The 21,948-nt window shown below is 50.8% G+C and overlaps 12 protein-coding genes across 12 annotated transcripts; 8 read left to right on the top strand and 4 right to left on the bottom strand.

The window, feature by feature from the left end:
* Nucleotides 1-309: 309 nt before the first annotated feature.
* Nucleotides 310-901, top strand: N7515_003394 (uncharacterized protein; the record flags this gene model as incomplete). The annotated part of the gene is made up of 2 exons (XM_056664138.1): nucleotides 310-568; nucleotides 681-901. The coding sequence occupies 2 exons, from the start codon at nucleotides 310-312 to the stop codon at nucleotides 899-901; spliced, it is 480 nt and encodes a 159-aa protein (XP_056523195.1).
* Nucleotides 902-954: 53 nt separating this feature from the next.
* On the top strand, nucleotides 955-1,299 carry N7515_003395 (uncharacterized protein; the record flags this gene model as incomplete). The annotated part of the gene is made up of 1 exon (XM_056664139.1): nucleotides 955-1,299. One exon carries the CDS (start codon nucleotides 955-957, stop codon nucleotides 1,297-1,299), a length of 345 nt encoding a protein of 114 aa, XP_056523196.1.
* Nucleotides 1,300-1,853: 554 nt separating this feature from the next.
* On the bottom strand, nucleotides 1,854-4,937 carry rgsB (uncharacterized protein; the record flags this gene model as incomplete). The annotated part of the gene is made up of 6 exons (XM_056664140.1): nucleotides 1,854-2,090; nucleotides 2,147-2,879; nucleotides 2,933-3,096; nucleotides 3,617-3,733; nucleotides 3,842-4,350; nucleotides 4,418-4,937. 6 exons carry the CDS (start codon nucleotides 4,935-4,937, stop codon nucleotides 1,854-1,856), a joined length of 2,280 nt encoding a protein of 759 aa, XP_056523197.1.
* A 441-nt stretch (nucleotides 4,938-5,378) lies between these two features.
* On the top strand, nucleotides 5,379-5,822 carry N7515_003397 (uncharacterized protein; the record flags this gene model as incomplete). The annotated part of the gene is made up of 1 exon (XM_056664141.1): nucleotides 5,379-5,822. The coding sequence occupies one exon, from the start codon at nucleotides 5,379-5,381 to the stop codon at nucleotides 5,820-5,822; it is 444 nt and encodes a 147-aa protein (XP_056523198.1).
* Nucleotides 5,823-6,223: 401 nt separating this feature from the next.
* Nucleotides 6,224-7,850, bottom strand: gcnE (histone acetyltransferase GCN5; the record flags this gene model as incomplete). The annotated part of the gene is made up of 7 exons (XM_056664142.1): nucleotides 6,224-6,244; nucleotides 6,308-7,015; nucleotides 7,070-7,184; nucleotides 7,241-7,449; nucleotides 7,538-7,597; nucleotides 7,668-7,759; nucleotides 7,829-7,850. The coding sequence occupies 7 exons, from the start codon at nucleotides 7,848-7,850 to the stop codon at nucleotides 6,224-6,226; spliced, it is 1,227 nt and encodes a 408-aa protein (XP_056523199.1).
* Nucleotides 7,851-8,153: 303 nt separating this feature from the next.
* Nucleotides 8,154-8,581, top strand: N7515_003399 (OST5 family protein; the record flags this gene model as incomplete). Its single annotated transcript, XM_056664143.1, has 4 exons — nucleotides 8,154-8,256; nucleotides 8,318-8,347; nucleotides 8,408-8,462; nucleotides 8,536-8,581. The coding sequence occupies 4 exons, from the start codon at nucleotides 8,154-8,156 to the stop codon at nucleotides 8,579-8,581; spliced, it is 234 nt and encodes a 77-aa protein (XP_056523200.1).
* Nucleotides 8,582-8,748: 167 nt separating this feature from the next.
* Nucleotides 8,749-9,900, top strand: N7515_003400 (Rad1/Rec1/Rad17 family repair protein; the record flags this gene model as incomplete). Its single annotated transcript, XM_056664144.1, has 1 exon — nucleotides 8,749-9,900. The coding sequence occupies one exon, from the start codon at nucleotides 8,749-8,751 to the stop codon at nucleotides 9,898-9,900; it is 1,152 nt and encodes a 383-aa protein (XP_056523201.1).
* A 379-nt stretch (nucleotides 9,901-10,279) lies between these two features.
* On the bottom strand, nucleotides 10,280-11,455 carry N7515_003401 (rhomboid family protein; the record flags this gene model as incomplete). Its single annotated transcript, XM_056664145.1, has 2 exons — nucleotides 10,280-11,000; nucleotides 11,064-11,455. The coding sequence occupies 2 exons, from the start codon at nucleotides 11,453-11,455 to the stop codon at nucleotides 10,280-10,282; spliced, it is 1,113 nt and encodes a 370-aa protein (XP_056523202.1).
* A 1,562-nt stretch (nucleotides 11,456-13,017) lies between these two features.
* Nucleotides 13,018-14,911, top strand: N7515_003402 (WD40 repeat domain-containing protein; the record flags this gene model as incomplete). The annotated part of the gene is made up of 4 exons (XM_056664146.1): nucleotides 13,018-13,067; nucleotides 13,120-13,136; nucleotides 13,191-13,339; nucleotides 13,424-14,911. The coding sequence occupies 4 exons, from the start codon at nucleotides 13,018-13,020 to the stop codon at nucleotides 14,909-14,911; spliced, it is 1,704 nt and encodes a 567-aa protein (XP_056523203.1).
* Nucleotides 14,912-15,694: 783 nt separating this feature from the next.
* trpE (anthranilate synthase TRP2) lies at nucleotides 15,695-17,452 on the top strand (the record flags this gene model as incomplete). Its single annotated transcript, XM_056664147.1, has 4 exons — nucleotides 15,695-15,706; nucleotides 15,793-15,941; nucleotides 16,014-16,087; nucleotides 16,146-17,452. 4 exons carry the CDS (start codon nucleotides 15,695-15,697, stop codon nucleotides 17,450-17,452), a joined length of 1,542 nt encoding a protein of 513 aa, XP_056523204.1.
* A 669-nt stretch (nucleotides 17,453-18,121) lies between these two features.
* N7515_003404 (isoflavone reductase family protein) lies at nucleotides 18,122-19,066 on the top strand (the record flags this gene model as incomplete). The annotated part of the gene is made up of 1 exon (XM_056664148.1): nucleotides 18,122-19,066. One exon carries the CDS (start codon nucleotides 18,122-18,124, stop codon nucleotides 19,064-19,066), a length of 945 nt encoding a protein of 314 aa, XP_056523205.1.
* Nucleotides 19,067-19,172: 106 nt separating this feature from the next.
* On the bottom strand, nucleotides 19,173-20,624 carry N7515_003405 (uncharacterized protein; the record flags this gene model as incomplete). The annotated part of the gene is made up of 2 exons (XM_056664149.1): nucleotides 19,173-20,248; nucleotides 20,327-20,624. 2 exons carry the CDS (start codon nucleotides 20,622-20,624, stop codon nucleotides 19,173-19,175), a joined length of 1,374 nt encoding a protein of 457 aa, XP_056523206.1.
* Between the last annotated feature and the right edge of the window lie 1,324 nt (nucleotides 20,625-21,948).

A 21,948-nucleotide genomic window follows, 5' to 3' on the forward strand; every position in this document is an offset into this window, starting at 1 on the left:
TAGTCTATGCCTCGAGAGATACTCCGTACACAGAACAATGGTCTATCATCTATGAAGAATAATTAGAAAATAAAATAAAATAATAAAATAAAAAAGCAGCCATAATCTCCTTGAATCAGATAAGGGGTGTTTGCATGGGTTGCAAACAAGCATCTCTCCGCCTGGATTGTGTACGACATTCGATGCTTCGATCTCGACCTCAGGCTTTAGCTACCTCTCCACTTACCTCACATCTCCTCATCTTGTGACACCTTACTCTCGGCATCCTCAACCATTGAATCTCATTTCTATCACCACATACACATTCCAATGGATCAAACCCACACAAAAGCCTCAGAGGCTCTCCAACCATTCATCCACCTGGCCAGCTCCAACAGTGCAAGTTCACCTCGCTTCGTCGCCAATCTTATCACAAATGCCACCTCAAGCCCGCATACCTACGTCTTTGCCGAGCTGCTGGAGCTGCCGACAGTCCAAGCATTACGCTCACCAGATACCCCAGCAGAGTTCAAGGGCTATCTGAAGCTACTAGAGATCTTCGCATGGGGAACATGGCAAGAATATCAAGGTACGAGCATATACCCCGAGCCAAGAGCCCATATGAACCCAAACCCTCCCTCCATCAGAACCCTCCCAAAAAGAATCCATCTATCAGACCCAAAGCTAACACCCCGCACCAGCAACCCCCTCTCTCCCAACCCTAAACACCGAACAAACCCTCAAACTTCGCCTCCTCTCCCTCCTAACCCTCTCAACGACAATCAAACCCCTCACCTATAACGCCCTGATGACCGCCCTCAGCACGCCAACGAAAGCCGAGCTCGAATCCCTCGTGACAACAGCCATCTACGCCTCCCTGATAACCGCCCGTCTCTCCCCAGCATCCAACCCCCCTCCGTGAACGTCACAGCCGTCGCCCCCCTCCGCGACGTCCAGCTCCAGTCCCTTCCCAAAATGATCGCCAACATGACGGAGTGGGAGTCGCGCTGCAAAGAGGTTGCATCGGACCTAGAGGCGGAGATCGTGCGCGTCAAGAGCGAGGCCGCGAAGCGCGCTGCGCGCGAGAAGGCGCACAGCGGTGCCCTTGCGGAGGCTATGGAGAGGAGGCATGCTGCGGAGGCGGGGAAGAAGAGTGGTCGGCGTGTTGGCGGGAGTAAGAGGGATGCGGATGATATTGATGAGGATGATGGGTTCTTCGATGATCGGGAGCAGGGGTCCCGGATGGATATCGATGAGGCGCCTGGTGCTCGTGCGGGGAGTAGTCGGCAACCCAAGAGGGTGTTGGGACGGAAGTCTTGAAGCGTATGCTGAGGCTTGCCTATGAGATACTTCCTTTCGTTTCTCACGGCCATGTGGGCTAGACGATCATACTAGCCGTTCCTTATCATACGAAATGACTTTGTTATGGTTTGGCCTTAACGTGTTCAGACATACAAGGAAGTTGAACAGCAGCAAAATTGCATTCGTAAAGCCCTGAAGGCGCGCTCACAATGAGAACATAGATACAGTACACACAATTATGAAAGTCAAAGGGGGGTATTGATAGAAGAGAAGAAAAGCCACAGCAAAACAACAAGCACAGAAAATATGGACATGACAAAGTAGATGGAACCGCTGATAAGCGGGGTGGTCGGGTTGGAAGAATGAGACCCAAATTCCTTCTTATAGCACCATGCATGAGAATAGGTTGTAGAGCTTAGAGGCTTTGCAGAGATATGGGACGAGCCTCAAGAGTTGGACACGAAGGGGAAAGCGTCTTGAGCATGTCAAACGAGGTGCAGATATGACGACTATTATGAAGGGACGAAATTGCGGTATTTTGAATCGGGCGGAAGCTGGACGTGGCGAAGGGCTCACAGCATGGTACCAGGGACGAAAATGAACAAAATGCTCAACGCTGCCGCTGTTAAGAAGGCAATCATTGCAGTGACGAGAGCACGCTTGTTCAGCAGTTTTCGGACATAGGGCTCGCGAATCGGGGCCCAGTTCATGAACGTATATTCACTGTACCCTAAGAACGCCATGACGGGGTCGATCTTGTACTGGTAGGAGACAATGAAGTAGGCAGCAACAGCGAATGGTAGAATGATCTGTACCAGAGTTAGTGACGACTTCCTGCATTATTCCAATCGAAGTATCAACATACCCAACAGCGAATACTCCGAGGCTTATTCCTCAAGACGACGTAGAACGCAGCCCAGAAGCCTCCCCCGAAACTGATCAGAGCAAAAGCAAGGCGCAGGATTATGCTCAGGGGAACCATGTTTCCAAGAGCCTTGGCCTGCAAAAATCCTGGAAATGCATCACGCTCCATGGCCTGGAACACATAGTCCTTGGCGGGGTCGAACACTTCGGGGTCATCTCGGCCATCGTCTTCGATCAAATTGATGATTGTCGATACCATTGCTTCCGGAAGCATGATCTCACGCTCAGAACCGGGAAGCAGGTAGGTGTACAGGATCTTCTCAGCACTGGCGCGAATGTCGTTGCGAGCCACTGTGGGACCAGGGGAATTGGAGTCGTTATTTCGGGAATCAGGAGTATCGCGACCATCTTCGTGCGAGTTGGTTTGAATTACTGAACCGTTGGAAGATCTCAAGCTTTGTCGGGAAGGTGACGTGGTTGCGCCTTCGGAGCGAAGGAATGCTGAAAGACGCTGGTCGGCGTCTCTTTCTTTCTCGTTCTCGTTGAATCCGTGGCGCAGCCGAGAAGGCCCAGCCTCCGTCAGTGGGATGTCACCCAAGTTCTCCAAGTTGTCTAGCATAGTCGACGATCGTTTACTTCCAGCACGTTCAAGATCCGGGGTCGCAACCAGGACGGAACGACGGAGTTCACGGACATAGTGTCGGCATAGTAGCATATGTTGCGATACATCAAGCCTGTGGAACTTGTTAACCTCGAACTAGCCATTGCACATAGGGCTCAAACTCACCAGAAATCCAAATAGTCCACTGAACGCTGCTGGTCGCGCATGTAAATGTAGAACGAAAAGAGGTCGACCGGTGCAAGGGTTCGGCGGCTCAGCACCTCAAAGAGGGTCGGCAGACGATTACGTGACTCTGCATCGACAAAATCATGGTGAGACATATTGGCAGTCTGTCGAACGTTGGCAACGGTGGAATGACCAGCACCGAGGATTCAAAACGAAGGCGGGGAAGTAATAGGGGGCGGGAGACCAAGATCACGTTGAGAAGTGATCAACGTCAACACAGCCCAAAGGATGCGAGTTGTAACACGTAGCTACGTGCGCCTGTGTGTAAAAGCGAATGATACGATATTGGAAGCGAAAGGAGGGGTCGTTGGAATGAATTGAACTCCACGTCGTGAGGTACGCGATGGGACAGAGGGTATGGACGTGATAGCCCCGAGAGTTGGGATAGCGCAGAAAGTTCAACAATTGCTCAGCAACAGCAAAGAAAGAAAAAGGAACTTGGAGAAACGCAAGCCCAGCGACGAAATGAAGGACCAAGGTAAGGGTGAAGTCGTGAGGCTATTCCAGCCATCGCTATTCCTTTCAACTGAAACAACATCGGAGTAATGATAATCCGATATTAGGATCCACCCGTCAGGGGTGATCAACCTGAGTTGTAGTTTATTGCATCATGTTTCATCATACATGCTTCAGATCCGAGAGCTTCACATCGATATCTACGCTCAGTTCATCCTCAATATACTCTCTACAGCTGCCTTCATCCCAAGGGGCACTGCCTTCGGCCTGACAGATGTCCTGCATCTATATGTGATTGGCGTAAGGAGTGATCAGCACATTAACTGTCATTAACCTATCCATTGATGTGATCTAACAAGACACTGATCCAGACCACCCAAAAACAACACAAACCTTTCCGATGGGTTGACCACCGGCGAGGTACTTGTACGCCGCCACGACCTGATCACGGTCAAAGTGGAAGATCTTCTCAATGGGCATCCGAAGCTCGTGCGCTGCGATGAATGCAATCACTTCATCCAAGTGCTGTTTCGAGCCATGCAGAACAGCGCGCATCTTCACACCCTTCCTCAGAGCAAGTTGCACAACATCGGGCATGTTGCCTTCCAGTTTTGGGCCCACACAATCAAAGAGAGAGATCGTACCGCCAAAGGCAACAGCTTCGATTGACTTCTCGATAGTCACAGCACCGCCAATGTCAAATACGTGATCCACACCCCGGCCTGAGGTGAGCCTCTGTGCCTGTACCGCCCAGTCTCTCTTCTCATTGCAGAAAATCGCGTGCGTCGGTCCGAACTCATTTTTGACGTATCTCAATTGGTCCGGATCAAAGGAGGTGATGATTGTAATCGCTCCAGCAGCTTTGGCTAGCATGAGGCCCCAAAGACACAGGCCACCGGTACCTGTATGAGCGTTAGCGCCTAGGGCCTATCAAGACTTCAAGCAATCGACAGGATGGAGGTGACTTACCAAGAAACAAAACCGTCTGGCCACTTTTGATTGGCACATCGCCGTACAAAGCATTCCAGGCTATGACACCAAAGCTGGCGGTACTAGCCCACCGCGCATAGGAAAGAGGAGAGTCTTTGGGGATTTTAGCAACAGCATGCTCAGAAACAGAGATATACTCTCTCATCACGCCATCGATTGGGCCGCCTAGGCCCCAATTCCAAGACTTGATCGGTCCAGTGCGTGTCATTTGGTCATAGGCGATGACCACCTTGTCACCTATCGCGAATCCGCGGACATCTTTGCCAACCATGACAATGTCTCCTGCCGCATCAGAGCCGGGGATAACTCGGTCCCTCACCGGATGTGCGTACGTTCCAGTGGCAATGGCAAGGTCTCGGTGGTTCAAGGCCACACTTCGGACCTTCACGAGGACTTCACCCTTTCCGGCCCATGGTCGGCGCTCTCGGAATTCGGTCAGGCTGTTCCACGAGTTACGGTCGGTCAGACGAAGGACGGTATGAGTTCCCGCAGTATTCATGATGAAAGTCCGATGAATTTAATGCAAAGGGGTAAGAAGTGGGATGGAACGGACTCGAGTTGGGATGGATCGAAGCTGTGATGATTGACGCTGGGATTTATACCTCTCTCGTCCCCCGACCACGTGCCGCCACGAGTGCCCCCGGTCAGACAACTATCGGTGAACGCTCAGCTATTTCTGCCTCTGTGCCATTGAGCGTCTAGTTCTATGCTTCAGGCAATGGTCCACGTGGTTTGGGTCACTTCTGCTATCAGTAGGAGCCATAAAGTTCTTATTGGCACGCAGATCACGGGAGCACCCAACAGATGGAACACGCAATGGAGCCCCCGGTAAAGCTTATGGCGAATGACTGGAGCTACTCCCCATTATTGTGATGGCCGGTCTAACGGTAGACCAACGGCCTCTTGCTGTCGAGCCTATATTACAAAGCGAGTCCTACCAATGAATTCTTCGGGAACTCATACCGTCCTTCGGCTTACCGACCGTAAATCGCGGAACAGCCTGACCGAATTCCGAGAGCTCCGACCATGGGCCGGAAAGGGTGAAGTCCTCGTCAAGGACCGAAGTGTGGCCTTGAACTTCCCAGACCTTGCCATTGCTACTGGAACGTACGCGCATCCCGTGAAAGATCGAGTCATCCCCGGCTCCGATGCGGCGGGAGACATTGTCATGGTTGGCAAAGATGTCCGCGGATTCGCTATAGGTGACAAGGTGGTCATCGCCTATGACCAGATGACACGCACTGGACCGATCAAGTCTTGCCAACGCAATGCGTTGCTGCTGGTTCACTACGTTGCAGTAGGCCATGCACCAGGGCCTACACTAGAGGGTCAAAGTGTAGCCTTTCCCATATATAAGAAAGTACACCACCCCCAAGCCTATTAATGAACAAAAAACATGAAAATCGAACATTTATTCAAACAAATCATACTACATGTACCGTGGAACTCAGTCCACGCTAATTGGCGACCGCCGGTAGTTCCATACGTTCTGATCACACATGGGAACCCCGGCTCGGTCCGTGACAGTAATGATGTGATAATCTAACAACAGGGTATTCGCACCAAAATCCAACCATGCAAGGCCCCCTTAACGCCCGCCAGGGAAAAAAAGTAAACAAACAAAAACAACGCCCTCGCTCTGCAGTAAACCTAACAAATGTCATGCTATGCCAGAGTTAGTGTTTGCCCTTTCAGATAGGTCCGAGAAGTCAATACATACCGGCTATCCCCAAATCATTCGGATCTGCGGTCCGAATTATTGGCTGTCCGCGAAGTACTGTCAAATTAATGATTGTCGGCAAGATGCTGTAACCCAGGGTTAGCGTTTGTCTGATCAGATATGACTGAAGAAGTGAAGTAAAAACGTACCGACCACTCCGGAATATTCCGAATCTGCTGCCACATAAACTTCTCGAGCTTGTTGGCACTTTTCGCATACGCAGTGGTCTCATTGTTATACCGACGACAATTGTCGAAGATCAACATGGCATCCTTGATGAAGTCCTGGGGAGTGGGATACAGATCCTTCTCGTGTTTCTCCTCCATGGTGGACAAATCCATGGGCTCCTTGATGACTTCGTAATAATCGGGGACTTCGTCACGGTTCACAGGCTGAGTAAATGGCCAGGCCGCACTGTGGTTCTGCATGTCATTGAGTAGGTGCAGCAACTGGTTGTAGTTTGGGCCATGGCGAGGCTGCCGAGCCATTTCATCCATGTCTGGAGACCATCCAGATGCCTTGATGGCAGGGATGCTAAGGGGATCGATTGGAGTCACGCCGTTCTTCCATTCCTTTGGAGGCGGGTGAACAACATGGGAGCGACTGAAGCTACGGATCTTGGCTTCGACGGACTCCTTCTGCTTGGTAAGCATGCGGCCAGCCTCCAGATAGCGGATCTTGGGCAGCATGGAGCACTGCATGAGCGTGCCGCCTTCGTAGTCCTTTATGTAGCCCATCCAAATGGATTTATCGAGCGTAATTTCCTTCGTGAAACCCTGTTTTTTGAAATAACCAATAGCATAGTTGTCCGCGTAGGTGAGGAAATGCATGATTGGAGAAGTCGCTTTGACGTAGTCCTAATGGAAAGTTAGTCAGGTATGCGCTGGGGAACTGGATGATTGTAAACATACCTTCAGATGGGACATCAGATGGGCACCGTATCCCTTGACCTGTTGATCAGACGAAATGGCGCAGAACACAATTTCGGCGAACTTGCGAGTATTGAAAGGACGGTATGTGATTCCTCTGTACTTGATCAGTATCCTATTTCCCAATCTCGCCGAGGCGGACTTTCGACTTACCCAACGACCTCCAGTGGTTCCTTGACAATGGCCATGGAGAGATGAGACCGATCGTAGACAAGACGCGCAATGTAGTCCTTGGGCATCTTGGGGAGCTGTTTCTGGAAGATGTTCTTCAAACCCGTAAGGACCTTAAAGCTGTCATGGGAGCTATCGTTGTTCACGACACGGAACTCGATGTCGCCACGGCGTTCCTCGAGCACAGCGGGCTGGGGAGAGTCAGCATTTGTCCCATCAAATGAAGCTTCTCGTTGGAGATCCATGGTGCGCATGAGAATGAGAGGAAAAGAAAGTTACCTTCTCAGGAAAAGGAACGATGCGAAGAGGACCCTTCGTGGGGTGTTCGTCTTTGCCTTCCTGCACATAACAATAACAGTTAGCGCAAACATGTCACGCGACACAATTGAGCCATAACGATCACTCTTACCTCTTTCGTGGGTGAATCTGCGCGTGGCTTCTTGCTAGCCACCTGCCCAGATCCTGGGGAAGCTATCTCCTCAGAGACTTTGCGCTTGTAACCTGCATTTTCAAGTTAGTAAATGCTTCCTCCAGAGAAAAAGTACAATGAGGCAGTTAGATACAACTTACTTTTTGGCGAATTGACAGTCATTGTTCTGATCTTCAAGCAGCTCGCCTGTACACGGGAGGGTCGATGATATGGGAGGAGACGGATAAATAAAAGTCCGAGTGTCATGGCGGTTGATGGTATGGGGATGAGCCGGAGAAATAGTAAATCCGAGTTCCGGTTGGGTCAGATCTGCGGATAAATAACAAGTGGCGCACCAATCACATGACGGGGCTGATGTTCCTACTAGTTCCTACCTTGAGATGACATCTGTCGGTTCTCCGTCCCTCGAACTTCATTGAATGTCAATTACAATCTTCTTCTTCGATTCTACTGCGTAAATTCCTCATGTCTCTGAACGAAGTCTGGGAGGCAGCCTCCGCGACTCCTTTTGTGCCTCTTATTAGCAAGGATAGCCAGTTTACCGTCGGCTTCAACTTACTCCTTATCGGTAAGCTTCCTACCTACTAGCACAGCTTGGAAAGAGAGCAGCTTCTGAATAGCATTTACAGCATTGATTACGGCCACACTCTTTGGACTGAGTAAGTACAACAAAGCTCGTCCGACTTGAAGATATGGGCCCGCCCTGACAATCAAAACAGATCGGTCTTTCCTCGGTATCGCATCTTTGGGTGTCCCCGCCGCATTGGCTTTTGGGTTAGTAAAGCTTGTGTCCCACCTGGAGATATTTTCCCGCACGACCGACATACTGATTGAATGATCTGGATAGATTTGGAGCTGTGTTCATGATCTGTGCCGCCGGAGTCTACGTTTAACCAACTACCTCTCCTATCGCCTGTTCCTCAAATGTACCATAAGCGCTGGGTTCAGAGGGGCATGTACTACTAGACCATCCAAAGTCATCACGCATTTTCGGACTCGAAACCTTCATTCTGTGCCAGTATCGCGCCTGCATATCTCCAGCTAGCTTCTGCGCGACGAAATGGAGCCCCTATTCACTGCAGTTTCCAGCAACGCCCACCATCTCTACACACTGCTATCCTGCATTGGGTTCGCACACAAGGCCACCGTCCAGATCACGCCGGAGGGAATTCGATTCTCGGTTGAGGAAGGCCGTGTCATCCAAGGACTCGTTTTTCTCGATAAATCGCTTTTCACCAGCTACACGTACAATGCACCGACGGACGCTGAGCCTAACCAACACCAACCCGACCAAGATACCAATGGCTCACAGAATGAATCCTATCCTTATTTCGTTGTCTCAATCTCCGCCATTCTCGAAACCTTGAAGATCTTTGGCATCAACGAGCTCTCAGACTCAAACCGACCCCGTGAATCCAGCATCCTACACACCAACACCGCCTCGTCAAGCGCATTCAACGCCCCCGCATTGCTCATGCACCGCTCCTGTACCCTGCAATACGTCCGGCACGGCGCCCCTCTCAGCATCACCATCACCGAAGCCGGCGTCAAAACAACCTGCGAGTTAGTTACCTACGAGCCCGACGAGAACGGAGGGGACATCCCACTCCAGCGCGACGCTATCATCATGAAAATCATCATGCGCTCCGCGTGGCTGCACAATGCCATCGCCGAACTCAACTCCTCCACCCCCACAATTTTGAAACTCTCCGCATCCGCCAAGCGGGAACCGTACTTTGCTCTCTCCGGTGCGGGCGGCCCATTTAGCGAATCCACCGTCGAGTTTTCGATCGATCAGCATAACGAGATCACCGGTGGCCCGGGTCAGGGACACAAGGTGGTGACTGCCGATGGCTCTAACCGCGCTCGCGCAACTCGGGCCCAGGTTGCGCCTACGGTCACGGAGACTTTCCTTGTGAGTCCGCCGTCTTCTATGGGCGATCGGATTCAACAGAGCTATCGCTTTGGGCTGCTTCGCAAGGCCGCGAGGGCTATGTCAGTTGCTAATAAAGTGAGCATCCGTGGGGATAGGCAGGGAGTGCTGAGTCTGCAGTTCCTTGTTGAGCTCGATGATCATAACACCCCCGTGGGGAGATCTATAGGTGCTGGTGTGAAAGGCCCCAATGGGCCGGTTTCGTTTGTGGACTTCCGCTTTGTGCCATTACTCGACGAAGAGGAGGCTGAGATGATCATGGGTGCAGATGACGACTAGGTAGCTGAGCTTTCGTCTGTCTTGAGATCTTACACATATACCCACGCATAAGCAATCGAACCAAGGTTATACAGACCCTCATAGAATCAAGGCTTTTCTTTCAATGTTGATTGATGGGAACTCCATAGAGCCGTTTAGAGTCAATAAGTTCAAGGCTAAAGCTACCGCGATCACACAGGCGCTGCGCCGGCGATGACGACCAAGAGCAGAACACTCGAAGCAAGAAAAAGATAATGCATCATATACTTCATCACAGGTAGACCAGCAGTATGAAAAACCAATCCGCAAACCAGTCAAGCCCGGAATGCGAAATATGTCCAAGGCCAAATCCCAGAGCGCTTTACAAAACGCCAGAGTCAACAAAAGAACCCCGCCGAGCTCATGCAGGGTCAGGGTTATAACTAGTCTCACCAAGCATACTCTGCCCAGGCGCAGCCGTCGACTCAACCGGTCTCACTTGCGACGAGCTAGGCTCCCCCAACCCAGCGGCCTGACCCTGCGGACGCGCAATCGTAGAAGCCTGCAACCTCCGATCCAACGCCTTGAGCGCAATCGCCCGTCTCCGCTCAGCCTCCTCGCGCTTCGCAGCGCCCCTCGCGCCCGCCCCACGACTATTCAACAACGTCGGCAACCCCGCCTCGCCTCTCGCTAGTACCTGCTCATTGCCGGACGCGATATCGTCCTCGGAGAACGGTGTCAGGATCTTAGTTGCAACCAGCAGGCCGTAGATCTGATCCGCGACGAAGGCGATGGGCGGCTGCATCACGTCGGGGAATAGACAGGCGAAGGCGAAGGTTTCGCTGGCGTCGCCTTTGATCCCGGTGCCGGTGTTCGAGGTGCCGGTTAGATCGGGCTGGCGCTTGTAGAAGCGGAGGTAGGTCCAGCTGGTGAGTATGCCGAGCCAGGAGAGGACGGATGCTGTGTCGGTGCCGAGGAGGAGGCCGCTGAGGGTGTTTAGGAGGAGGAAGAGGGCGGGGAAATGCTTAACGCGCATTTTGATCAGGCCTTTGAAGACTGTTACGGTGTGTTCTGGGACGAGTTGTTTGAAGGCAACGAGGAAGGAGGCTTGGATTGAGACGCCGCCGCAGATTTGGGTGAGTCTGTTTTTTTCGGGGTTATTTAGTGTTTAGTGTTGGGGGAAAAAGGCCCATGGGATTACTTACGTTCTGGTTGAAGAACCTCCGAGGGCTCCCCAGATCAGGTAGATTGGGATGATTGCTATGCAGGGGATCACGGCGATGACAGCGATGAACTTGCTGAACTCGCGCGAGCCCCATGCGCGTTCGAGGTATTTGCCGCCATAGAAGATGGTGGCGGCGTTCAAGAGGACGGTGAATATGTTTTGTTCAACGAAGGTAGCTGTGACGATTGTCCATGGGTAGTAGAAGAAATAAGAAGGGACCAGAGTCAGGTAGGGGACGAGAGGAGAGGTCGTCGGGGTCCCGCCAGTGGTGTCAATCTGTCGCCATCTGGCAATGTTGTAGAGGAGGGAGAGAGTGAGGAGGCTGACGAGACAGAAGCGGGTAGCAGGAGGAATGTTGATTCGGAGCGACATGTTTGGGAGCTCTTGTGGAGCTCTCGCAGGGACCGAATCGCAGGGACCGAAGGCCGTAAAGAGTGAAGGTTGAGGTGGGAAAGCTTAGCGGAGCCGGACCCTTGGGCCTTGGTCTAGTGTAGCACAGCCAGCTACATCACATATCTACATGGGGCCTAGCTTAGTACATGTATCTTTTCTTTTTATGTTTAGATCTATTCTCTTTATTGCTAGCAGGGGATATTGGCTTTTTCCCATTTCCTATTTGTAGCTCCATAATTATAGGATTGGACTCAAAGGGGGCTATGATAACGTATACAGGCCATAGACAGATATACCGTGGCCTTAGATATTTTCAGCCTGCATGTACTCTGTAGTCTGTATGTTTTGTTTGGTAAAAAGTCAAACTGCACGAGGTCGATGTACGGACTACGGAGTACAAGGGCATTCTCTGTAGCTCTGCAGTATGCAGCCAACATCCTGTTGCCCACCATAGCGCTATTAGCACTATGGTGCCTTGTCACTAGATGCAGAAATCTTCACTGATCGAACTTGGCAATTTGTACTGTGTATAAAATAAAATAGGGAGCAAAAAGACAGGGTAGATCTACGCAGTACTGTGTAAGTGCAAATGTATTGGCCCCATGAAAGAAACACATGGAATGCGCCAATCCAAATGTCAAGTCGGTAACCCGCGGCATCACCAGCCACGATCCACCATCTAGGATTGGCCTGCAGGTTCGGGTGGGTGCATTTCAAGAATATGAGGTAACCCAAGTATCCGATCATTCTGATGTTTGAGATAGAAAATATTTCTGTTAGCATATCAGTGGTGACACAGTGAAATGCGTCACTGCGGTACTTCAACTATCGAGAAGTGCTCGTGCTGAAATCCCCCGATATGTGGAGAACCCGTTCCCATTTTTGTGGCTGTTAGAGCTTGACAGGGTTATGGGGGCTCTGGGGGTGGTTACAGAGGGTAGATGTCTCAGGATTAGCAGGTGCTTTAGTTGAACATAGAGTAAAAGAGACAGACAAGAAGAGCAAGAGTTAGAGAGAAGAAAGAGTAAGAGGAAAGAACGATGGAAGTGTGGAGGACGCCACAGGGAGGATCCCATGTGGCTAGTGCTAAACTCTGGACTTCAAACATTCTGGATCCTTTAATCTCAGATCTTCACTTTCCTGGCTCTTCTCTCTCTCTCTTGAGTCTCTTCACTTCTTAATACTCTTTTGGTTTCGGTTCTGATCCTAGCGGAAATCAGTTCCACCCATTGCAGATATTGTGAACACCATACCCCCGGTCTTATCTTCTTCCCTCTCTCTTCTCTTCCCTACCTTCAATTTCTCCCTTGTCTTGGCTTTAGCCTTTCCCTTCAATCTTTAAACCCTCTGGCCCTTTCTGTGCGGAAGATAACCCGACCCCCTTTTTTAATTAATCCAGAACTTCCTTCCCCCTTCCGGCCTCGTGTTCCGCGTTCCTGAAGCTCTGACTCCGCGCATCAAAGCCTCCACTTTGATTTTCGCGAACAGCTCTCTTCCCGCTTTGGCATGTCCGCGGCCCTTAGCTGGTCGCACATGTAATCATGGCACAACCCGACCTCACGTCGCATCATGTTAACTATTTAATTTGGAGGTAAGTGACAATGCGCTCATGCATGCAATACAGAACTAATGTGATTCTGCAGGTATCTCCAAGAAGCAGGTTGGTCCCGTCCCTTGGACTTTACCATTTCTTCTCGTATCTAACTTAATCCAGGTCATGGCGATGCTGCTGTGTCTTTGCAACGCGCATGGTATCCTAATCCACAGACTCTTCCGTTTGCGCCGTATGTTAAAACCCATGCGCTGGTGTCATTGGTGCAGAAGGGCCTCCAATATCATGAGATGGAAGCCTCATTGGACAAGGTATGTCTAATTTCAACGTGCTTCTTACGCGCCAAAGGGGATTCCTTTGGTTGGTTTAGAAATCGCGCTAACTGAAATGTACAGGAGGGCAATCACATCAATATTTCACCCTCTGATTACTTTTTCGGGCCAGAGCCCTTTGAAGCTGGCTCTACAGAAGGTCATGATGAGGCTATCGGCACTGACGCAGATTCGCCGGCCCAGGTTGAGCACGACCGCCCGGTAAATGGCCATGCCGAGCCGGATAGGGATGAAACTGATAGCGATGAGTCCATGGAGGACAAAGCACGGACCGAAAGCCAGCCAGAATCTCCTCGTCGTCTGGACGATGATGGCGATATTAGCATGGCCGAGGAAATTCCCGAGCCCACCCTCGGGAACGGTCACATATCCGGCGTTTCGATCGCCCCCGCCAAGCCCATCGATTTGACGCCCAACACCGCCCTGCTGGATGTGGAGAACCACGTGACTAGCGCTCTATGGCACCCTCGTGATCCCAATATCGTCGTGGGAGCTGGTGAGCTCTTTTGCAGCATATGGAAGTTGTCAACCTCGTCAGACCCACTGCAGAAGAAGATTCTCGACCTCAAGGTGGGAAGCACAAGTGTCTCAACCGTGGCCTGGGATGCCATCGGCGAACAATTGGCCGTGGCGACTTGTACCGATGACCGAGGAACCATCACCATGTACAATGTCAACGGTGACGCAGTGGACCTACTACCCGAAGTGCCGCGGCTTGTTACTGGTCTGCATTGGGCTGAGGACAGCCCGCGACTCGTTGTTGTCGCCTCGAATCATAATGTATCGGAGCTCGCGCTTTGGGACGACACCCAACGACCGGACGTTTTCCCTCCACCTCAAACAATTGAAGATCAGATCAACGAAGTGGCATGGTGTGGACGCAACTTGGTTTTTGCTGCTGGAGACAGCACAATCTACCAATCCGAAGTTGACAACAGCATCCGTCTGGTTAAAACATTCCGTTCCCCCAGTGATGATGCAAGATGGGGGTTGATTCGCTGCATCCAAACTGAATCTCACTCAGTTGCGGTCGCAGCTTCTGAAGACGCCCGTGCGATCTGGATCCCCACCCATGACATCTTTATCCCCAACGCCCACGATGCCAGTATTACCGGCCTTGATATTCGTCCTCAATCACTTGCGCAGCGCATTGACTTTGCCTCTTTCTCGGCGGACGGTAAAGCCAAGGTCTGGCGGGTCGATCTCGACCTCAAGGATTATACATGCATTCATCAGCTTAGCCTAGATCCATCAAGTCCGGCGCTCGCCGGGTCTTTCTCACCCGATGGATACGCCCTGGGCGCGTTCAGCAAAGACCGGCTCTTTATTTGGAACGTGGAGCGTGGCGGTGCACCCATTTCCACCTGGACCGCACCTATACCCGAGGTGAAGAAGGAGGAAGGCGCTCGCCTCACCAACGGACACCATGTTTCGAACGGTCACATAGATTCGGATCTAAGCCGGCCCTTTTCTTGGGATATGGATGGGAAACGACTTGTCTGCGGCTTCGACAAACAGGTACATCCCCTCTTTACTGTTTCAATTGATTAATGCTAACGGATCTTCAAAGCTGGCGATCATTAATTTGCAGCGATGATGGCAAAAGCTCGAATCACCCACACATAACGACTCATGCCCCGCTGAAACTAATCGACACTCCCGGAAAGGCTCCATTTGAAGAGGTATTGCCCTTCATGGACTCTCTGATTTCTTTTTTCCTTTTGCTCTCCATCTTTCGATCTTCTGTGAACATACATTCTGATTTAGAAAATGCATAATGGCATGCATTGCTTGAGGCAGGTTTGGGTAGGCACGGCGAATGACATGGACTGGCGACGGTGGACTCTTTCTTTTGCCTCTTTTTCTCCCCATTACGGTGGGGCTGTGTGATCTTGTACCTCATTGTTATTGTTTGATCAAGAAAATACCCTGTTCCAGTATCAGAAGCTCCTTTATACTCATGTACCACAGTACCTGTAAGGCTGTACCCCCTCTGTACTCCGTACTGCCGCGTCTTATCGATAATGGATGTACCCCTCGACGCTAGTCCATATTAGGGCATATAGATGTTCACAGTCACACTTGTAAGACCGCTAAGCCTTTCAATGTTGCTCGTCTGCAACCATACGAGGGACTTTTCTTGGATATATAGCCTGGAAAAACTCGTATCTCTTTGTTGGGAGGTCCAACAAAGAACGGGTGCGGGCTGGGCTCATTCCAGTCGGACCCGGGCCGTCGATCAAACCCCCCCACAGTGAATCATTTTCCCACCGTCAGATCAATCCTTCCTCTACAGTTCTTCACTCGCATCGTCGATCTCACCCATATCGCAAGATGGCACCTCCTGTAAGTTCGCACATGCTTGGATGGCGCCTTTCCTCACTGGATGCGTGCGCCAGGATTCAGTTTATGCTTATTTACCAATGACTCAGATCGCCACCATCCCGTCCCTCGAGACGGCGCGAGATGTGATCTCGAAGTCGAAGAACTCGGAATTTCCTCCCAACCTACTTCCTGTCACAGCAACAATTGCTGCCGACCTCTTGACCCCGACCTTGGCTTATTTAAAAATTGCAGAGAAGTGAGTCATTGGTCTCTTTCAACATTGGTGGGGCACTGAATGCCGGACGGGATTGCTGACTCGCAGACATAGCTCGCGTTTGTCATTTTTGTATGAAAGTGCCGCCACTACAGAGACGATTGGACGATACAGCTTCGTTGGCGCAGGTGGGTGATCCCAGAAGCTTCGATCCGATCCCATTGCTCACTTGTTTCCACCATGCAGACCCTAGGAAAGTCATCAAGACCGGCGAAGGCCATGGACCCGCAGCAGACCCCCTCCCATACCTCGAGGAGGAGCTCTCCCAGTTCCGCGTCGCGACAGTCCCTGGATTAGTCCTCCCGCCATTGACCGCCGGAGCGATCGGATATGTTGGATACGACTGTGTTAGATATTTCGAGCCTAAGACGGCACGACCCATGAAGGATGTCCTCGGAGTGCCAGAAGCGTTCTTTATGCTTTTCGACACCATTATCGCATTCGATCATTTCTTCCAGGTCGTGAAGGTCATTACCTACGTCCCTATTCCCTCGGCCGATGCCGATCTCGAGGCTTCATACCTCCAGGGCCAGTCCATCATCCAAAAAACCATCAATACCCTCCTCCAGGAACGCACGCCTATGCCCCCACAAGGTCCGATCATTCCGAACCAACAGTATACATCCAACATTGGACAGGAGGGTTATGAAGGCCACGTCCACAAATTGAAGGAGCACATCGCCAAGGGCGATATTTTCCAGACTGTGCCATCACAGAGGTTATCACGACCCACCTCCCTTCACCCATACAACCTCTTCCGTCACCTTCGCACCGTCAATCCCTCTCCTTACCTTTTCTATATCGACTGCCAAGACTTCCAGCTTGTCGGAGCCAGTCCCGAGCTCCTTGTCAAGGAGGAGAATGGCCGAATCATCAGCCACCCCATCGCCGGCACAGTGAAGCGCGGCAAGACCCCAGAGGAGGACGCCGCCCTGGCCGAAGAGCTCCGCAGCAGTCTCAAGGACCGCGCCGAGCACGTCATGCTGGTCGATCTCGCCCGCAACGACGTGAACCGTGTCTGCGACCCCACCACAACGCAGGTCGACCGTCTCATGGTCGTGGAGAGATTCTCACACGTGCAGCACCTGGTATCTCAAGTCTCCGGAGAATTGCGGCCAGGAATGACCCGCTTCGATGCGTTCCGGTCCATCTTCCCCGCTGGCACCGTATCCGGTGCACCCAAGGTGCGCGCCATGCAGCTCATTGCCGAGTTGGAGGGCGAGAAGCGTGGTGTCTACGCTGGCGCTGTTGGATACTTTGGATACAACCGTGCCAATACCGACGGTTCCGCTGAGATGCCCGGTGCCATGGACACCTGTATTGCGCTGCGCACTATGATGGTCAAGGACGGCGTGGCTTACCTCCAGGCCGGTGGTGGTATTGTGTTTGATTCGGATCCCTATGATGAGTATGTCGAGACGCTAAACAAGCTTGGTGCCAACATTTCGTGCATCAAGGGCGCTGAGGAGAAGTATATGAGCATGGAGCAGTAATGCTCGAGGGCTGAAATTTGAAATAATGTAGTTAAACCATGTTGGCACAGATCTGTTGGCGTAGTGCGTTAAGCACAAGCTGGTTCGTTATATTCGGGAACGTCTTTCTGTTGGAGCAAGATTCTTCAGCTTTTGGTCATATATATTGCGTCTCTTCAATTTTTTAACACGCGAACTAAAAGCATTTTGGTGATGCGAGATCATGGCGCTTTCCAACCGGTACTGCACATGCTTCATAGACTTTTTGGGTCGTTCTTTCCAGACTGGGGTTACGGAGATACCTACGATAGAAATGTTTTCAGGAAGTCAGTCACAATAATTGCCCATATCGTAGATCTCCAGTCCTCGTACCTCCAGCTCCTTGATGCGAATTGCGAACACTGGTGTACAAGACTCAAGAGCATGCGACACTCTAATCTGATTGGCCCAACCCTTGTTTGGGCTGTTTGCTTAAACGTGCAGACCTTAAATATCAACCAATCACAGCTGTCAATTAGGACCCCGGGGCATGTTGTCGAAGCTACCAGATGACGTATCGATAATCATCGAACATGGCGAAGTATAAAAGTCGAAACTAGCCTCCCCCATTGCCCCGAACTTCCCCTGAATACCCTCATAGACACTACTTCACCTCAATTCTTGCACAATTAAGAAATACGACAACAAAAAATGACACCAACAGCAAAACCCGTCGTCGCAATCGCCGGCGCAACCGGTCACCTGGGCAAACACATAACAAGCGCCTTCCTCTCCTCGGCCTTCCACGACAAATTCTCCGAGATAATCCTCCTCTCCCGCAAAGAATCAACCCTGTTTTCCCCCACGGAGGTTCGCGCCGGCGTAAAAGTCACAACCCGACGCTACGACACCAGCAACCTCTCACAAGCCCTGCAGGGCGTACACATCCTCGTGAACGCCATCGGGCCCTCAGGTCACGAATTCAAAACCCGCATCGCAGCCACGCTACCACGCACAAACATCCGGCTCTACTTTCCCTCCGAGTTCGGGGTTGACCATTACGGCCACGACTTTGCGCATCTGGAGTGGTACGAGAAGAAGAAACATCTTGCGAATGCGCAGCCTGTTGTTACGGATATGAAGATCTGTCGTGTGTTCTGTGGACTGTTTTTGGAGGATAGTATTGGGCCTTGGTTTGGGCTTGATACGAAGAATGGGAGGTATACGAGTGTTGGACCGCCTACGAAGCCGGTTTCGTTTACGGGGATTGGGGATGTGGGGAAGACGGTTGCGGCGTTGGCGACCATGGAGGTGGACATGGTTCCGGAGATTGTGCATGTTGGGGGTGATACGAGGTCTGTTTTGGAAATTGCGGGGATTATGAGGGATGCTGGGGCTGGGGAGATTGAGGTCAGTGAGGTTCCGTATGAGGAGTATAAGAAGAAGACGACGGGTGGGGAGGCTTCGTGGGATCCGGCGGCTTATTTGAGGTTTTTGATGGCTGATGGGAGTATTGATCATACTGTTAATGGGCTTGGATCGGATAATGAGTTTGTTAATCCGGGGCAGAGGTTATGGAAGTGGAAGACGATGGAGGAACTGGCGAAGGAGACTAAGGGACGGCCTTGGAAGGATACTGTTTGGCCTCCGAAGTAAATGTAGATATTTGCTGGGTATAACTAGAGAATTAGACAGATACTCAAATCTATCAATGATTTGCATCGAGCCAAATCATGTTTCAAGGCTCTGTCAAGTTACAATCTCACCAAGGAATAAAGTATTCTCTCCAATGCTCTTTAGTGTCGGCCTCCTTAAACTTGTCAATACCACCGACAACGCCATCTTCGTCCACCTGCCAATCACCCATTTCCACCCGTTCAGCCCAACTTTCCAAAACTTTGTGTAGATACGAGCTGCGGGAGTCCCAAGGTAAATAGCCACTATAGCCACTGAATGTATCCGACTGGTAAAGTTGATCAGGCCTCTCAGTTTCCGTATCAATAATAAATTTGAATGGAATACCATTGCTACTTCGAGCAAACCCATTCCTGCCGATGCTAAACGGCAGCAAGAGTCGGCTCTGGTTGCCAGATTCCCAGTTAAAGCCTTCGTCGGTGGGTTCCATGTACAAGCCAGAGGGAATATTCTCTGCCTTCCCGTCAGGAAACCATGGCCGAATCCAGGGAGACATGTTCTCTCTCTCCCCTCGGAATAAGAGGAAAGGGAATGAAGATGTCTGCTTGTCGGTACCATAAAAGTCTGGAATCAGAACATTATGGCGGCGGTCAGCAAGTGGCTGGTTTGTAAATTCGATCGGGGTTTGGAGTCGAATGCCAGGGGCAATATGGCGAAATTTGAGGTGGCGGATAGGAAGAGCGGAAAGAAAAGATTTGACAAACCAGTCCGCTTTTATAAAAGACGCCTCCATGACCGATTCCGAGTATGGGAGAGCTATGCCCTCGAAGCTTGGCTGTTTGTTGTCACTGTCGTGTGTTGAATGCGTCGAAATCGATGGGAGTCGAATCTCGATGGCATCAAGAAGACGAGTGAAGGCACTGACAGCCCGCTCAACGTCTACTGCAGTATGTTGGTGAATCTCCCAAGGGAATGCCCTGAAAGAATACTTTTCAGATCCCTTCCGACGATCCGAATATGTTGTTATTTTGCCCTCATCCAACATCTCTAGATAGACTTGCAGAATGTTTTGCAATGGCCTCCATGGCCACCGTTCCCTATCAGACACAATCATATCTTCCCAGTCTGGGACAAAAGCTGCAAGCTCGGTTTTTTGGTCAAATCTTGTTGGCGCGTAAGCATTCGTCTTCACAGGTAGCAAAACTGAAGAATCTCACAATATGCCGACTTCTTCATCACTCTTTGTTCGTGTGGAGGGATACAATCAGACATAACGATCACCCCACCATCTGAGCGAACGGATAGAAGCAAAGATTTCATCTTTTCCATTAAGCGCCATGAGGTAATAGAAGAGATTGAAATCTGAATCAAGGTTAAACATCACGGCTTTTGCCGACCGCAGGAACCTGATCAACTTCGGATTCAGTCGAGATGCGAGATCGAATGGGATAGGCGAGGACTCTTCCCACCAGCTCTTGGACGGGATTGAATCGGCATCTCGTCCGGCTCCAATCCATCCCCGTTCAAGGATCTGGTTGTGGAGGTGCGCTGATAAATCGGGATCAAATACCAATGACATGGCTAAGGCATAGGTCTGGGATTTGGGAGATGCGGGAAGAGAGATGAGTACCACGCAAAGCGGAAGGTGTCGATTCTCGAAGCTAGACCGAAAGCATGAGAACTAGCCCAAAGAGGCAAGTTATATCTCCGCCATTCGCTTTGTCACCACAAACAAACACATAGTTGGCTGGACAGGAGTTATGAGTCTAGGTCTTGATCTTGGGATCAAATATGTATGAACCTAGAGGAAAGACTTGATGCTACCTTGAGGGCGGAGAGGACCATTCGGCCTGCAAGCAAAGGCCTTCTCTTCTTGACTCGAAATGGATTTGCGCCTTGCGATGGACGATATTAGAAAGCAGCTATCGTGATTCGTCTGAGCGAATGCAGGCACACGAAATTAGCGTTTTGCCCTTCGGTCAATGGAACGCAGCATAGTTGGGGACTTGGGGCAGCTCGGCTGAACTGAAGTTCAGAGATCTAAACGTTAACGAGCCGTTCCCCTTCGATAAAATGATTAAATGAAGGACCGATAAACAGCCGGATATTACCAAACTAGCTTGGTGGCCGTCGCAGGAATGTGTAAAATAATCAAGTCAAAACTCTCTACTATAAAAGGCCGATACCATGTGGACCTGGGATCGGAGTGCCAAGAGTGTCATGGACTTTCTAGAAAAAGCAAGATGACGTAGCCTTGTTCCCCGGAAGTTGAGCTATCACGTGAGATCAGATGCATACGAAGTACACAGTTAGTAAGAGTCTTTGCATATCCGATTGAGGTAAATAATAATTCCCCATTGACTGCTGCCTGAGAGCCTTGACCTTACCATGTGTGGCGGTGCCACTGCCGCGGTGGTCAACGTGCCACATATCTTCTTGTAGGAACAATTGCACAATCAGGTGGCTTGGGTATCGTGATCGTGTACTAATCATCTGTAGGGTCTTAGATAGCATATTGTTCTGATCTATTGATGCCCGAGTATGCGGGAAATTAAATCAGAGATGAATACGGTGGTCAGACTAGACTCTAGTCTGACCGTCAGACCACATCCCTGGGCCTGGTGTATGCACTAAGGAGTCTAGGAGTACTGATTACCTCGACTCGAGTAAGAATAGAAGAGATATTTGACCTCGCACAAAGTAGTACATAAAAGTGTAAGTTAATGAAAAGAAACCATCAGAGTGTAGTTAGAGTGTAGATCTCAACAATGCTTCGTAGTTCGGCCGGTACAAACTTGCTTCGTCACTGCCAAGCCTCGGGCCTCTTCCCCCCCCCGTTCTAGCCACAGTACCCCCCTCTCTCTCTCTCTCACTTCTCACTTTTCATCTGTCTTCTTCATTCG

Source organism: Penicillium bovifimosum, assembly GCF_028826915.1.
Source record: "Penicillium bovifimosum strain IBT 22155 chromosome Unknown utg000003l_segment0_segment0, whole genome shotgun sequence".
In the NCBI taxonomy this organism is placed as follows: domain Eukaryota; kingdom Fungi; phylum Ascomycota; class Eurotiomycetes; order Eurotiales; family Aspergillaceae; genus Penicillium; species Penicillium bovifimosum.